Source organism: Oncorhynchus nerka, linkage group LG9b, assembly GCF_034236695.1.
Source record: "Oncorhynchus nerka isolate Pitt River linkage group LG9b, Oner_Uvic_2.0, whole genome shotgun sequence".
Taxonomy (NCBI): Eukaryota; Metazoa; Chordata; class Actinopteri; order Salmoniformes; family Salmonidae; genus Oncorhynchus; species Oncorhynchus nerka.
The window spans coordinates 2,815,834-2,832,918 of record NC_088424.1 but is presented as its reverse complement, the minus strand read 5'-3'; the positions used below and the strand labels follow the sequence as shown (position 1 = coordinate 2,832,918).

The following is a 17,085-nucleotide window of genomic DNA, read 5'->3' as shown; positions in this document are numbered from 1 at the left end:
CAACGGGTCTCAGTACTTACCGAAGGCACTGTAGGTGCTCCTTTCATGCCTCTGCTGTTCAATCCAAATCTAACACGTGCTTTCATAAAGGCCAAATATTGAACGACCAAAAATCCCAAATGCAAGATCGTTTACTCAAAATCTATTTTCACTGTAAGTGCTACTGGTGATGAGGTCCATCGAAGTGAAACTATCCACACAATCAAAATAACTGCATGTGAATCATTCCTGAGAGTTCACAGATTATTGTTTCTCACAACGTGATCTTCTAGCACCCCCACCCTTTCCCAAACGATAAACAGTCTCATTCACACATACATTTTTTTCTTGCCTTGGGAGAGAAGACTCCCATAGCCTTGGGCTAAAACTCCGTATCCACCTGCTCCCTCACAAGTGTTGATTGCTGCAACCTGAGCCCAGTGCTAGCTCGGCTCTCCTCCAAATATCATCAGCACCACCAAGTTGGAAGGTAAACTCAGAGTTATTTATAGATGGTATGACATTTTGGGTTGACTCTCCTCAGGATATAACCATAGCCTTTGATTGGGGATCAGTTGTGGTGTTGAAAGCCCTAAACGGCACAATCAACATACAGTTGTGGATTTTTGTTACTCAAACCCACATTATGAAGTCCCGGCTCACCAACGTTACCAGGCCCATCTAGGAGCAAACAGTTACATAGGGCAGAATACCAGTTTGAGATGATTGTGCACAACTGTTGTTTTTGCACAAATATCCCAACGACATCCCTTCATTATTTACGCAAAAGTTCAAGTTAAGCACATAAAAGTGAACAGTGACAATGTGAATATTCCCACAAGGCAATCATCTCATAAAAATTGTGAAGAACAGGTCAATCTCAACCCTCAAAACCCCCAAAACTTAGGCCAGTTGCTGTTGCACCATAATATACTGTATTACATTTCAGATTACATCATTACCTTCAAGAACCACTCATTAACATCACCAGACTACAAGAGTGCAGTAGATATACATCATTTTTACAGATGCATCCGTATTCGAGGGTCAGTTTGTCTTATAAATGTTAGGAGATACCTTAGCTAGCAAGTTGGCAGTACAACAAGGTAACAGTTCAGATGCATAGGTTACTGTCGTGACTACGAGCCCACCCATTGATTCTCTTGAATTTTCTTATTCTACGCCAAGTCAATTCTCACCCCTGACCCCAATCTGGTACCCAGGCTTTTTACCGTTAACCACATCCCCAACATCTGTTTTACTAGTTTGTCAATGTGAGCAGCAGTGGCGAGGTGTGAAGTGATAGGGGTGTGGTCTGACATGCCCCTGGGGGGTGGGGCGTGGTGGGGGTCTGTCCTTTGTTTCAGAGCCGCAGCTGAAAGGCATCGTGACACGATTGTTCAGCCAGCAGGGCTTCTACCTGCAGATGCAGCCGGACGGCTCTATCGATGGCAGCAAGGACGAGAACAGCGACTACAGTGAGTAATTGGGTTAGGCACTACGACTCCCAGCATGCCGCATGGTTACCACTAGTCACTGGCCCAATTCCAGTTTCTTAAAAGTGTGTCCTTCCTTTCTTGACAGAATAGTGGTTAGACATGATTTGACAGGTGAACGCAAGGGCTCTGCCACATAGCTTTCACCTGTCTAGTCATTTCTAATCAGTGATTACTAAAAGGAAGGAAGGAAGGATGCACTTTTAAAGACTCTGAACTGGGATACTCACGTTACCCCATTTAGTATGACTTCCTTTATGGTATTGTATGATCAAAGCATGACAGACTTGCTAAGCTAACCAATTTGGCCTGCTATTTAGTATTTACTGTGAAACAAAATGTGTGTGCAAATGTGTGTGCAGTTTTGTTATAGCTAAGTGCCAACATCTACTGCCAAGATATATAACTATGTAAAATACACCAGCTGCGAATAATCAATTGGGTCGAACTTTTAAACAAAGTCTTGCAGATTAGCAATTTGCATATATCATTTTTTTGCCTCGCGTGACAGTTTTAGACAATATTACACATCAGTGTAATATTGAGAAATAAACAGCCTAGAGTTTGTCAAATCCATGATAATTTTGATAGAAAAGAAAAACAATTTGGATTAAAATTTGCATGTTCAACTGAGAACACTAAAATATGTTTTTTTTATATCAAATGGAAGCTCCTCCCGGCATCTAGCAAAACATCCCTTGTGTGCCACTGTGTGGATGTAAGTGCCACATTAACCAGGTTTCCATTCAACCCTTTTATGCAAGTCAAGCACTTTGTATAAAGAATGTCAAAACGCCTGATGGAAACAATAAACGTTCCAATTGTCGACAAAACAAAATATGCTAGACAAGGTTTGGATCTTTTTGTCGGTAACATGAATTATGCGAGAAATGTCGGTAGAAATGCTTTTATGGACAAATATTTATATAATAACCATATATATCGAAGTAAACTTGGATTCATGCGGTGACATGTGGTCCTCCCACTACAACTTGTCCAGAAAGCATGCAGTTTATTAGGCTACAGATTAAATAAGTTATAATGAACTTCACAGGGTGGTGAAAGTGCAAGGTGATGAGCTTGATGCTCCTTTCCAATAAATATCGAGGGTCTTATTCTGGTGACATAATCATCGATGTTTAGCTGCCGTTTGACAAATTCAAATAATTTAGCTATTTTGTCCATAATTATCTCATAATGTAGGCTATACCCACGCTGTTGGCTAGAGCACAAGTGCCAATACCAGAGTGGGCACACGCTATATAACTCAACATTTATGGTGAGAAAACCCATCAGTAGAGTTGAAAATGCGATGAAAACCCATTTAACATGTATTTTTTATTCAATGCATGGTAAACCCATCTGGTGGGAAATTGCGCATATTGTTTTAATGCAAATTTTTGAATATTCGCATGAAAATCTGTCACCAATTGGATGGAAACGTAGTTAGTGTTTTGATTTATTCAGGTCTAAAGCCTGTAATTATCACAACTGCACTTTCGCTGTGGATGTTCATGGCGGGGAATAAATCCAATCGAAGGAACTTCATTCTCAGGAGAAATCTGGTCCAAAGGATCATTCCACGAGTCATTTCCCTCCACTTTTACAGTGGTCGCTCTCTCCAAGTCGGTTTGCCATGCACCGAAGCAGTAATCTTTACAGTGTCTCCCTATGAACCTTGTCACAGTGAAGAAACAGCTTTCCCTAAAGGACTCACCCTGGAGGAATGTGTCTCGGGGGTAACAGTCTCTGCATTGTGAACAATCCCTCAGGAATAGGTTAAGCCCCAGGATCAGTATTTATGTCGGACAGACAACAGTTTCCTAGGGGCCAGTGGCGCTACTCAAGGATTGCTTTGCCCTCTAGGAACCATAGTTGAGAGAATGTCAAGAGTGTGCAAAGCTGTCATAAAGGCAAAGGGTGGCTACTTTGAAGAATATATATTTGTTTAACAGTTTTTTGGTTACTACATGATTCCATATGTGTTATTTCATTTTTTTATTTTTTTATTTATTTCACCTTTATTTAACCAGGTAGGCTAGTTGAGAACAAGTTCTCATTTGCAACTGCGACCTGGCCAAGATAAAGCATAGCAGTGTGAACAGACAACACAGAGTTAGTCAATAACACAGTAGAAAAAAATGGGCAGTCTATATACAATGTGTGCAAAAGGCATGAGGAGGTAGGCGAATAATACAATTTTGCAGATTAACACTGGAGTGATAAATGATCAGATGGTCATGTACAGGTAGAGATATTGGTGTGCAAAAGAGCAGAAAAGTAAATAAATAAAAAACAGTATAAAAACAGTATGGGAATGAGGTAGGTGAAAATGGGTGGGCTATTTACCAATAGACTATGTACAGCTGCAGCGATCGGTTAGCTGCTCGGATAGCTGATGTTTGAAGTTGGTGAGGGAGATAAAAGTCTCCAACTTCAGCGATTTTTGCAGTTCGTTCCAGTCACAGGCAGCAGAGTACTGGAACGAAAGGCGGCCAAATGAGGTGTTGGCTTTAGGGATGATCAGTGAGATACACCTGCTGGAGCGCGTGCTACGGATGGGTGTTGCCATCGTGACCAGTGAACTGAGATAAGGCGGAGCTTTACCTAGCATAGTTATCCTACAATGTAGAAAATAGTAAAAATAAAGAAAAACCCCTGAATTAGTAGGTGTGTCCAAACTTTTGACTGGTACTCTATAGTATATGTATATGTGTATATATATATATATATATATATATATATATATATATATATATATATACTACCGTTCAAAAGTTTGGGGTCACTTAAAAATGTCCATGTTTTTGAAAGAAAAACATGTTTTTTTTGTCCATTAAAATACATTAAAATTTGATCAGAATTACAGTGTAGACATTGTTAATGTTGTAAATGACTATTGTAGCTGGAAACGGATGATTTTTAATGGAATATCTACATAGGCGTACAGAGGTCTATTATCAGCAACCATCACTCCTGTGTTCCAATGGCACGTTGTGTTAGCTAATCCAAGTTTATAATTTTAAAAGGCTAATTGATCATTAGAAAACCCTTTTGCAATTATGTTAGCACAGCTGAAAACTGTTGTTCTGATTAAAGAAGCAATAAAACTGGCCTTATTCAGACTAGTTGTGTATCTGGAGCATCAGCATTTGTGGGTTCGATTACAGCTCAAAATGGCCAGAAATAAATAACTTTCTTCTGAAACTCATCAGTCTATTCTTGTTCTGAGAAATGAAGGATATTCCATGCAAGAAATTGGCAAGAAACTGAAGATCTCATACAATGCTGTGTACTACTCTATTCACAGAACAGGATCTAACCAGAATAGAAAGAGGAGTTAGATGCCCCGGTACACAACTGAGCAAGAGGACAAGTACATTAGAGTGTCTAGTTTGAGAAACAGACACCTCACAAGTCCTCAAGTGGCAGTTTCATTAAATAGTACCTGCAAAACACCAGTCCCAATGTCAAGTGAAGAGGCAACTCCGGGATGCTGGCATCAATTTGATGTTATTTTAATGGACAAAAAATTTGCTTATGTTTCGAAAACGAACATTTCTAAGTGATCCCAAACTTTAGAACGGTAGTGTATATGACAATTTTATCAATTGTGTAATTGCATGAGATGATAGCATTTTGCAAACCATCTCCCCACATCGCCCCAAGATGAATGGTTCTGACCACAAAAGTTTTTCTTCACTACACGCTCCACTGCTTTGATTGGTGTAACGTTAGCTAGAAAAAAAGTGTCTATCCAGATATTGAAAAGGCACATGCAAAAAAAAAATCAAGGAACTTCTAGGACAAGAACTGTGACTTTCCTTCCTCTCTGGAGCAGGGCTCTGCTGAAAGGAGTGATAACTGGAGTGGTGTTAAGTGTTGAGGAGGATCAACTGAAGTTCGCCGTGTCTGTGACACCCGCCGTTTGGTGCGACGCAGACCCAGTGGAGAGTGTGGTGAAACAGAGAATACACTATCTGTACTACTGAGTTCAGATAAAGTTAAGTTAGGATGCGTCAGTTATCCCGTGAGAGCTTTTGTCTCGAATCCATTACGTTGTTTTAGGTGTCAAGCTTATAGTCATGTGGCAGCAGTATGTATGAGGGAGTTTCCTAGATGTGTGAAAAGTTCTGTGTGTAAACTGTAGGGGTTCCCATGGTGCTGGAGATCAGAGGTGTCTGGTGAGAGAAAGGCAGGTTGAGGATTCCAGGATCAGAGTAGTACAGAAGGTGTCGTATGATGAGGCAGTGAGGAGAGTAGTAGAGAACGATGGGTCCAGGGTGAGGGATCTTAAGAGGCTACCTGTGAGTAGACCGAGGCCAATAGAGAGTGATAGGAATAACATGCTTCAGTAAGGTTGTTTTTTTGGCATTCATGGCCATGGTTGTCAATTGTACCGCAGGACTGGAATGTAAATCACAGAGGATAGATGTTGTGGTGGAAGCTGCAGAGAAGTACTTGGGTGTACGCAGTGGCGATTTTAGCAGATAAATCTTGATGGGGCAAAAAAATTATGTGGGATGCATGCCAGCATAGCCACTACACAACACAACACTAAACAATACATTAATTGCACTATAATGGTGACAAACGGTTAGGACCTACATAAAGCTGTCCCAACAGCAGAGTCCCAACAGCTGTCCCAACACCTTACCACTGCTACACCTAGCGGAGCCTTGTCTGGCAGCGAAACAGTTCATTCATCCTCATTTACTGCCTTTAAAAAAAACATAGCTGATATGGCTGACTTGCTTAAACAAATGTGGGTTCTACTGACAATTGAGATGTACAAACTATGGCATAAGGGGACGACAAGCGGATAAGAGGCAATCCGTAATTTCGATTAAAACATTAATGAGCGAGCGATGACGGACGTAGTCAATATAACTATTTGTTAAGCACTTTTGAAATGTACAGGGACATAATTCAGAACATGGGCCGTTCTTCCAGTGTACTTCCTGTACACCAAGTCAAAACCGTAGGATAAATAAAGGGGGCATATAAGCAGACAACGAAAGCTCATTTTCGATGATTACATTTATCTAAAACAGGTTATAGGCTACATGTGCACCACCAAGTTAGAACAGTAGGCGAAATTAAGAGGTGAAAAATGACCAAATGATTAGGGTGAACGCCATTTGGGTCTTTGCATGTCAAATACGATACACTTCAAATAACACGGATTCCTTCGAAACCACTCATTGTTGAATTTGCAAATTTCCAATTTGTTGTGTAATGTTTATGTCCGATGGCCGATGAGCAGCATACATTTTATCTATTATTTCTCGTCTTTATTTCTCTTCATATGATAAGGATTAAAAAGGATTTGCCAGTAGATTGTCGACTTGATTCATGATGATGACTGCTAGCTAAGATTTTGAAAGTAAGATGTTGACATGATCAGCTACTGTAAATACAACGTGATTTGATTTGATTTTTATCTGTGGCCAATGAACTTGAGCCTTCTTGGCTCTTGGCTCAAGGGCTCTTCTAATGTAACTTGCAGGACCCAAAGGGTATACATGTTCGATGTCTACCCTTACTAAGGACTTAGACTTGAGAGCCAGTTTCTCATGAGAGACAGTTTCATCATAGTGCTTGATGGTTTTTGTGACTGCACTTGAAGAAACTTTCAAAGTTCTTGAAACTTTCCGTATTGACTGACCTTTATGTCTTAAAGTAATGATAATAACTATTTGCTTATTTGAGCTGTTCTTGCCATAATATAGACTTGATCTTTTACCAAATAGAGCTATCTTCTGTTTTCCACCACTACCATGTCACAACACAATTGATTGGCTCAAACGCATTAAGGAAAGAAATTCCACAAATGAACTTTTAACAAGGCACACCTGTTAATTGAAATGCATTCCAGGTGACTACCTCATGAATCTGGTTGAGAGAATGCCAAGAGTGTGCAAAGCTGTCATCAAGGCAAAGGGTGGCTATTTGAAGAATCTCAAATATAAAATATGTTTTGATTTGTTTAACACTTTTTTGGTTACTACATGATTCCATATGTGTTATTTCGTAGTTTTGATGTCTTCACTATTATTCTATAGTAAAAATAAAGAAAAACACTTGCATCAAGAGTGGCACTGTGGTCTAAGGCACCGCATCACAGTGCTATCTGTGCCACTAGAGATCCTGGTTCGAATCCAGGCTCTGTCGCAGCCGGCCGTGACCGGTAGACCCATGGGGCAGTGTACAATCGGCCCAACGTCATCTGGGTTACAGGCTGACTACACCGTGCGCTCGCGTTGCAAAATACATTTAGAAATCTATATTATTCAATTATTGCACCCACACTGCTCGCGCGCACCAACAAGCGTCTGAGTTGCCACGGGCTAAAATAGAAGTCAGTTCTATTTGTAATGCAAGTCCTGCCTCTCCCATCTCCTCATTGGTTTATAGAAGCAGGTACCCACGTGCCATCTCCTCATTGGTTATACCCACGTGGGTGACTGAAAAACGAACAAGATCGTTGGCGGTAATGCACCTAATTTATGAAAGTTGCCAATCGCAATATAAAGTCCAGAGAAGAAAAGGCTGGTAGGAGTAGAGATGACTAGAAACGATTCGGTTGACCATTTTATGTGTGGATTAATTGTCAGAGTAGAGGACCTTGTGCATTTCAGGTAAAATAACAAGTCAATATTTATATTCCAGGACAAATTAGCTAGCAACAGCAAGCTAGCTAAATAGGACAAATTAGCTAGCAAGTGCAAGCTAGCTAGCTAAATTGCCATAAATGTTTAATGCTTTTCGACCTGTCTCCAAATTAATGTAATTGTTTCAGAGTTTGTTTTGATATTTTAACCTGCGTGTCGTGATCGCGTTTGGTAAGGGGGGACAAAGTACATTTATGCACGATGGTGCACGATGGTACATGCCCGCAGCCGGTTTGGGTTCCGTGTTAGGGGAGGGTTTGGCCGGCAGGGATGTTCTTGTCCCATCGAGCACTAGCGACTCCTGTGGCTGGCCAGGAGCAATGCACGTTGACAAGGTCGCCAGGTGTACGGTGTTTCCTCCGACACATTGGTACGGCTGGCTTCCGGGTTAAGTGGGCATTGTGTCAAGAAGCAGTGCGGCTTGGCTGGTTGTGTTTTGGAGGACGCACGGCTCTCGACCTTCGCCTCTCCCAAGTCTGTACGGGACTTGCAGCGATGGGACAAGACTGTAACTACCAATTGGATACCACGAAATTATGGAGAAAAAGGGGGTACATTTTTTAAATAATAATAGGAAGAAATAGAAAAACCCTTGAATGAGTAGGTGTTCTAAAACTTTTGACTGGTAGTGTATATATTTTATTTTTTATTTTATTTGCCCCACCAACCCTGAATGATGGGCCTGGAGTAGGATCAGATAGGGCCAAAGTAGTGGAATAGTGGTGAGGTTTCAATGGGTGCAGGGTTAGTTGGTAATTTTGCACAAAGTATAATGAATTCATACTTAAGCAATTAAGGCCTGAGGATGTGTGGTATATTGCCAATATAGCACGGCTAAGTGCTGTTCTTAGGCACGACGCAACGCGGAGGTGTACACAGCCCTTAGCCATGGTATATTGGCCATACAGTATATCACAACCCCCCGATGTGTCTTATTGCTATTATAAACTGGTTACCAACGTAATTAGAGCAGTAAACGTAAATGTTTTATCATACCCGTTGTATACGGTCTGATATACCACAGCCAATCAACATTCAGTGCTCAAACCAACCAGTTTATAATACAGAATAGTAGGCTGATACACAGCCAATATAGTAGGTGGCAGCCTGCACCTATAACATTTGTTTGCGGATTGCCATAATACCAAAGAAGAAGAAGGAATTTACAGTTAGTTACGTGTCATTTGTGGCGTGCATGATCATGAGCAAAGTCATTGTAGCCTATCATTTGTGAGAACCATGAGTCATGAGCATGGGCTGACTTTGCTTTGCTGTACCGCGGTCCATTACAATGTAGAAAAACGCATATCAGCCAGCTTTCCATATTACCAGCGCTTCATTTGATTATTTCTAACTATTTCTGTGTTGGATTTGTGGCCGTAATTTATGGAAGATGACAAAACTTTGGAGAAAACAATAGATGGCGAAGTCAAAGATAGGACAGTGGTTGCCATCTGTGGCAATATTTTCCCTAAATCAATGCTTATGACAAATCCAGCTCCAGAACCATCCATAAAGCCAGCTGGCTAATCTTTTGAATACGGTGTAGTACTTTTTAAAAATATCCAACAACAGATAACATTAGCTAGCTAGATAAGGTTAGCAAAATAGCTAGTTAGCTATCTAGATAAGGTTAGCATGCTAGCTAGCCCTATTAGTTGATGTTCATCAACTCCACTGGGAAATTACCACACCCAATTCTTGAATGTGTATAAGTAGCCTTCGTCATTCTTCGGAGGTGGAACCTAAACATGCATTTCATCGCTAGGACAGGAAATTATATTGAAATATTGGCGACAACTTCCTCTGGGTGGGGGGGGGGGGGTCCTTTAAATGAGTTATTGGGAACGGAACAGTTGCAGTGTTCTAGGAGTGATGCTGCACTGTAAAGGGTTTTCCGTGAATTAGACAGCATGTTATAGGCAGCTCAGTGGCTTGTAAAATTATGTTTCATATTACAGTACACCTACTGTAATATAAATACAGTATCAAAGCAAGTACTGTGTAATGACACACAGTACAATACCATAGAATTGTCTGTATTTTATGGTAAAAATAATCAGAATGACTTAATTAATGAATTAATTAAATTCATTGAGAGGAGGGGTTTGCATTTCACTGTAGTTTACTGTAATTACGGGATGGGTGTAATCAGGTTAGCTGCTACACTGTAAAACAGTAACTTGTTTTTACAGTAACTTACTGGCAGACAGTTACCTGTAAGCTACTGTAAAAAAAATTGTTACTGTAAATTCCAAATAAACTTTGGTTAAACAATACATTCTTTGGAATTTATGGTAATATACTGTAATTTGTTTTGTATTAACCAACAGGTTATTGGCTGCCAGTAAGATACCGTGAAAACAACAGGATTTTTTTTACAGTGTAGTTAAAATCTTTACACATTCCAGCATAGTGCGGCAGGTAGCCTTACGGTTAGAGGTGAGCCAGCAGCCGGAGGGTTGCCAGTTCGAATCCCTACAATCAGGATCAGATAAGTAGATCAGCATCAAACTACTTCAGTTTGGAAAGTTTGCCCCAAAAATCATTTGGGAAGTGAGTTGTATCAAATCCTAGATTCCGTTGCGTCCTTGAGCAAGGCACCTAACCCCCCACAACAACAGCTCCCTGTATGGCCACACCTCTTTAAAACATATGCATGTCTATTGTTAAGCAGAAGTTACATTTTAGTTGGACCTTGTGTGCAATTGACCAATAAAGTGATCTTAATTCACATTTTGTGTTTTATATCACTTACACTTCTAGAGGCCTTAACAAAAGCTTCCAGACTGGCAGCAACTACAGGGCAAAACAGACAAAAAGGCCATGACAAAATGCTCAACCATTTGAGACTTGCTGCCACTCCAATGTGTCCCCTATATATTTTACAATTGATGGGGCTCTATAACCACAGGAATCAATACCTCTTACAAGGCACGCCTCAAAATATGTTAATGAGCTAGAAACAACAGTACCATATACTCACTAGTGGTCAAAGGTTTGTTGGTGCTCGTAAATTGCGGTATGGTACTGTATTATGAGAGGTGGATAAACCGAAGTTTATTTGGAATTTAGTAACATATTGAACCTTTTTTTTTTTTTACAGTAACTTACAGGTCACTTGCTTCCAGTATTTTTTTGTGTGTACCATTCGAAATACAGCAATTATTTCCCCACCCACAGCATTATCCCACAATGCACCATCATTTACAGTATGCTGCAGTAAAAACATTTCTTGAGTATTTTACTGTTGATAATACCCCAAATGACCGTATAAATGACTGTTTTCCATTACAGTGTGGTTTGGGTCAGTGGTATCTGGGAAATCTTCTCAATACCCAGTAATGCTGGCCCAGGGATGGAGGAGTGCAGTAAACTGCAGTAAATAATTCAGTAAATAGAACTAAAAATACCTCCTTCTCTATTTGTACCAAATGAATAATTCCCTCTGCAAGAAGCTTCATGCTCAGAGACAGACTGAAGACGACACAGAGAGGAAAGGAGAGAAGAACCTGGCCTAGCTGGCTCATGATGTCTTAATGCTTTAATTTCTGTTTAAGAAATGATTGTATAACCAGATTGCAACCAACTGCACTGTTGTTCATCTGAAGTGCTTTTACTGATTGGAATGATTGAAAATTGGTTCATTCAACCTTCTATTCAATTTTTTCTGAAATCAAATTATGATTTTGTCAGATCAATGTGATTTTTAAAAATTAATGAACACTTCTAAGTTGCTTTCAACACCTTGCGCATGTGCGTTGAATTGCGGTGGGGGCAATATAGCGGCAGCAGCCTATCAGAGGAGTTGGAGGCATGGCTAATTTGGGGTGTTGCTTTCAGGTTGTAATTTTAAGAGCCTGATTTTTTTTAAGAGCGTGATAAGGTTTCTGTGTTAAGGTAGCCTTTGCTTGGTTATGATATTGTGCTTGCTAAATGTGAAGGTCTTCTGTAAATAATATTATTTTTTATTATTACAATTTTTCAAGTTGTTGAATAAACTTAGTTTACAGGGAATTTATTTATTGGGGCGGCAGGGTAACCTAGTGGTTAGAGCGTTGGACTAGTAACCGGAAGGTTGTGAGTTCAAACCCCCGAGCTGACAAGGTACAAATCTGTCGTTCTGCCCCTGAACAGGCAGTTAACCCACTGTTCCTAGGCTGTCATTGAAAATAAGAATTTGTTCTTTAACTGACTTGCCTGGTTAAATAAAGATAAAATGAATAAAATTGAATTCCAAAGTCAAAACAAGATGTTTTGTATTTACATGAAATATTAGTCTGTATTTGTTATTTATTAGGTTTAACCAAAGGGGAAAAGTTAAACTTGAAATATAGGTTTGTTAATAATCAAATATAATAGTTGACATTAAATCATATAGTTGGTTTCAACAAATGTAGTTTATTTCAATTGGGAAAAACAAACTCATTCACTTAGTAACCAATTGAGGTATTTTTGGATGGGTCATTTTTTACATTGTGGTCTCTTTCAAAACCAGGTAAAGATGCATTTTTGCCATGATGAAATCAAATTATTCAAATTGTCATGGTAAAGACGTCATATTTTCAAATCAAATCAAATTTTATTTGTCACATACACATGGTTAGCAGATGTTAATGCGAGTGTAGCGAAATGCTTGTGCTTCTAGTTCCGACAATGCAGTAATAACCAACGAGTAATCTAGCTAACAATTTCAAAACTACTACCTTATACACACAAGTGTAAAGGGATAAAGAATATGTACATAAAGATATATGAATGAGTGATGGTACAGAGCGGCATAGGTAAGATGCAGTAGATGGTATCGAGTACAGTATATACATATGAGATGAGTATGTAAACAAAGTGGCATAGTTTAAAGTGGCTAGTGATACATGTATTACATAAAGATGCAGTAGATGATATAGAGTACAGTATATACGTATACATATGAGATAAATAATGTAGGGTATGTAAACATTATATTAAGTAGCATTGTTTAAAGTGTCTAGTGATATATTTTACATCAATTCCCATCATTAAAGTGGCTGGAGTTGAGTCAGTGTCAGTGTGTTGGCAGCAGCCACTCAATGTTAGTGGTGGCTGTTTAACAGTCTGATGGCTTTGAGATAGAAGCTGTTTTTCAGTCTCTCGGCCCCAGCTTTGATGCACCTGTACTGACCTCGCCTTCTGGATGATAGCGGGGTGAACAGGCAGTGGCTCGGGTGGTTGTTGTCCTTGATGATCTTTATGGCCTTCCTGTGACATCGGGTGGTGTAGGTGTCCTGGAGGGCAGGTAGTTTGCCCCCGGTGATGCGTTGTGCAGACCTCACTACCCTCTGGAGAGCCTTACGGTTGTGGGCGGAGCAGTTGCCGTACCAGGCGGTGATACAGCCCGACAGGATGCTCTCGATTGTGCATCTGTAGAAGTTTGTGGGTGCTTTTGGTGACAAGCCAAATTTCTTCAGCCTCCTGAGGTTGAAGAGGCGCTGCTGCACCTTCTTTACGATGCTGTCTGTGTGGGTGGACCAATTCAGTTTGTCTGTGATGTGTACGCCGAGGAACTTAAAACTTACTAACCTCTCCACTACTGTTCCATCGATGTGGATAGGGGGGTGTTCCCTCTGCTGTTTTCTGAAGTCCACAATCATCTTTTGTTGACGTTGAGTGTGAGGTTATTTTCCTGACACCACACTCCGAGGGCCCTCGCCTCCTCCCTGTAGGCCGTCTCGTCGTTGTTGGTTGTTATCTGGTTAGATATCCAGATTACAACCAGATAAAAACTGCTTGCTAAAAACCTTTCTCTAGACAACCACCATACAACGTGACCATGATGTCTGTTTTTCCCATTGGGGGAAAGATAGAACATTTTGGAATACAGTAAGAGAGAGCTGGAGAACTGTTGAGCAATAGTTACTAATAGGTATGTAGGGAGGGAGGGTTGAGAGATCGAGAGGGAGAGAAATGCAAAGTGAAAGCTTGGGATTCAGGACCTATTGATCTGTGTGATGGATTATTAGAATAATAGATTACCTCCACCCTTGAACTGCTCGACCTCCTGACCTCTGCTACATTATGTGATGCCGAGATGGCAGGAATAATTTACTTTCAGGAGGCGGTTTTTGGTTGTACTTTTGGGCTCAGAGGAAAAAACTCTAACTGCATACTAGGTGTGACCAGCTATGGTGAAACCAGACATTTCAGTTACATTTATTTGGCCTCTATTTTTCCTCCAATAAAGAATGGTCCATGCTTATTCTTTAGGCAGCAAGCTGAAAAAAAATCTGACAAGGATAAACTGTTGATTTCAGAGAACAGGAGGATTTCATGCACAAATACAAAACATTCTGTTTAATTGTCCAAAATTATGAATTTGGTTTCTAAATGTCATGATATTTGTTGGTGGGCTGATAAAGCTGGTTTTAGGGTGCAGGCGGCTGCATTTACAGTACTGAGTGGGCGTCTTATTGGTAATATGATTGACTGGTAGGTTAGTACACAATTGCAAGAGAGTGCTTGGAAACCACCATTAAATTCATTAACAACCGTGTTCAATTTTGAGTCAGCAACCCGACACTAATTTCATCGGTTGATCGCTCCTCTATAAGTACCTGCACAAATTGAGGCTTATGAAACCATCGCTGGTTGTGGAAGACCAACTCTATATACAGTGCTAGTTCTTCGCCTGCTCCATCATCTCCATGGCTAATGCTCTTGTTTAGCATTAGCTGTTAGTGCAGCTGAGAGAGCCTTCTCTATCTGTCACAGTAAGCCCCCCCACTTTCTCCCACCAAATTTCACCCAAAGGATGTCCCTCAGGATTATAGGAACTGCCCTTCCCATTTGCACGGCCCAGCACTTTCTAAACTGTCCCGGGGTTGTATTATCTACCGAGCCCATATTAGCGCATCAAACAGGCTTACCTTCCCTTTTGGATTCGCCTTGGCCGATTACAGCTTCTTCAGAGGGCTGACATTCCTAGGAGTTGGCGTTCTTTAGTCACTTTGACACGTTTGTCTGCCCTTTTGAAGAATGAATATTTCTGGAAATCTTTTTACACTCTCATATGGCAGGTTAGGCCAGCTTTAGCTGGTGTCTGTCAGATATTATAGACGCGTGAGTAACAGGCTCGTCGTTAACGCTTGCCTAGTTAAATAAAGGTTAAATAAATCAAATGAAATAAAAACTCAATGTTTGCCAATGTCTTTGCATGCTTAAAGGACATGATTGTTGAATCATTCGATAAAGTAGACAAAAGCAGGGTTTTCTCTTACGGATTCGAATGTAGGACAGCTCCTGTCTCATTAGTTAAGTCACAGTTGTTGAACAAGTCAAATGAGAGCTCTGGCAGCTATTAATCATTTCATGATTTCTACTCCACACGTCCTACCACTTCTCTGATCTCAGGCAATGGAAATGTAGGTCTGTCTGAGGGGACTGCATCTGGTCTGATTGAACCCTACAATATGTCTAGGTCTGTCTGAGGGCACTGCATCTGATCTGATTGAACCCTACAATATGTCTGTGCGGTTGATGGCTGATGTAGCGGCAGCTCTCGTCCAGAACATTCTGTCTCACGCTCATGAAGTCATGCACGAATCCTCGGAGAGACAAGTTTTGGTCATCAAAGCAACAGAGGCCTCCGTCAGAAAGGGCAACCGAGCGACGGCTGAATGAAAGAGAGAGCGAGAAAATGGAAAAGAAAGGAAACTATGAAGTGCTGGACAACCCCGCCACATTGGGCCCAGAGTACAGTAGCTGAAAGATCCAACAAAGCCTTTTCAGTGTAAGTATATCTCCTGCCTGGAGATCCTCAGAGGACAATTTATACTATAGCTAGGCGAAAGCGGCATGTCGATTTTTATTGAGTGAAATTGAATCTGCTGGGCGGACAGACGTGTGTTGGCACCTCTCCTCTAATCCCTGTGAGCTTTATCTGATTCCGTCACCACTTACAATCTTCTTAGTGCTCGTGCTGTATCCCTAACCACTCAACATGGAAATTCACCACTAGAGGAAGACCACTTTAGGAAAGAGTCCACCTGAGAGAGGGATGTCCACGTTTTGTCAAATATTTGCTCTCAGGGAAGACCACTTCAAAAGGAGTGTTCACTTCAGAGGGAATTCTGCCTCAGAAGGAAAATGCATGTGGTATAACTGCAATGTCAGCCACTGTTCAAAAACCCCACTTTAAGAGGTGCCATACAGGAACATCAGTCAGGTCACACTGGTGTCAGAAGTGGGATCCATCTCCCGGGTAATTCAGTTATAATTGCACACAGCAGGCCTTTCACAGGTAAAAGTTAAATACTAAAGGTGCGAGGTCAAAAGGTCTCCGGTGAGTAATACCTGTCTTTTCTCTCTCTCTCTCTCTCTCTGTCTCTGTCTCTCTCTCTCTCTCTGTCTCTGTCTCTCTCTCTCTCTCTCTCTGTCTCTGTCTCTGTCTCTGTCTCTCTCTCTCTCACTCTCTCTCTCTCTCTCTCAATCTCTCTCTCAGCACTGTTTAATCTAATTCCTGTGGGTCTGAGGGTGGTGGCCATCCAAGGGGTGAAGGCCGGCCTCTACATTGGAATGAACGGAGAAGGATTCCTCTACAGCTCAGTAAGAGCCACCGCCTCTCACAGGCGTGTGTGTATGTGTGTTTGTGCCTGTTTGTTTATGAGTCCATGCGTGTCTTTTTGTGTGTGTATGAATACATGCTAATGTTGTGCAGTGTGCATGCATATGTTTTTGTATTTGTTGTTTTTGTTTTGTTTCGTAAAATGTTTTCCTTCATTGTACATTACCACATTCATTCTACATTGATACATATCAATTTCTGTATTTTTGTGTGGAGCTGTGTAAAACACTTGTTTTATTGTGCAATAATTTCTACCTTGTTCCTTATTTCTTTCTAGTACCTTGCATGCACTTAATGCAAACTTTAGAGAAAAAGACTTACTGCCCCTAAAATCAAA

General features: G+C 40.7%; 1 protein-coding gene across 2 annotated transcripts in view; it reads left to right on the top strand.

The window, feature by feature from the left end:
- LOC115114109 (fibroblast growth factor 12) overlaps positions 1-17,085 on the top strand; it is a 73,800-nt gene that overhangs the window by 31,115 nt on the left and 25,600 nt on the right. For both annotated transcript variants that reach the window (XM_029642102.2, XM_029642099.2), the window contains 2 exons: positions 1,347-1,457; positions 16,626-16,729. In XM_029642102.2, coding sequence (XP_029497962.1) covers positions 1,347-1,457; positions 16,626-16,729 — 215 coding nt within the window. The remainder of the gene's footprint in view (positions 1-1,346; positions 1,458-16,625; positions 16,730-17,085) is intronic.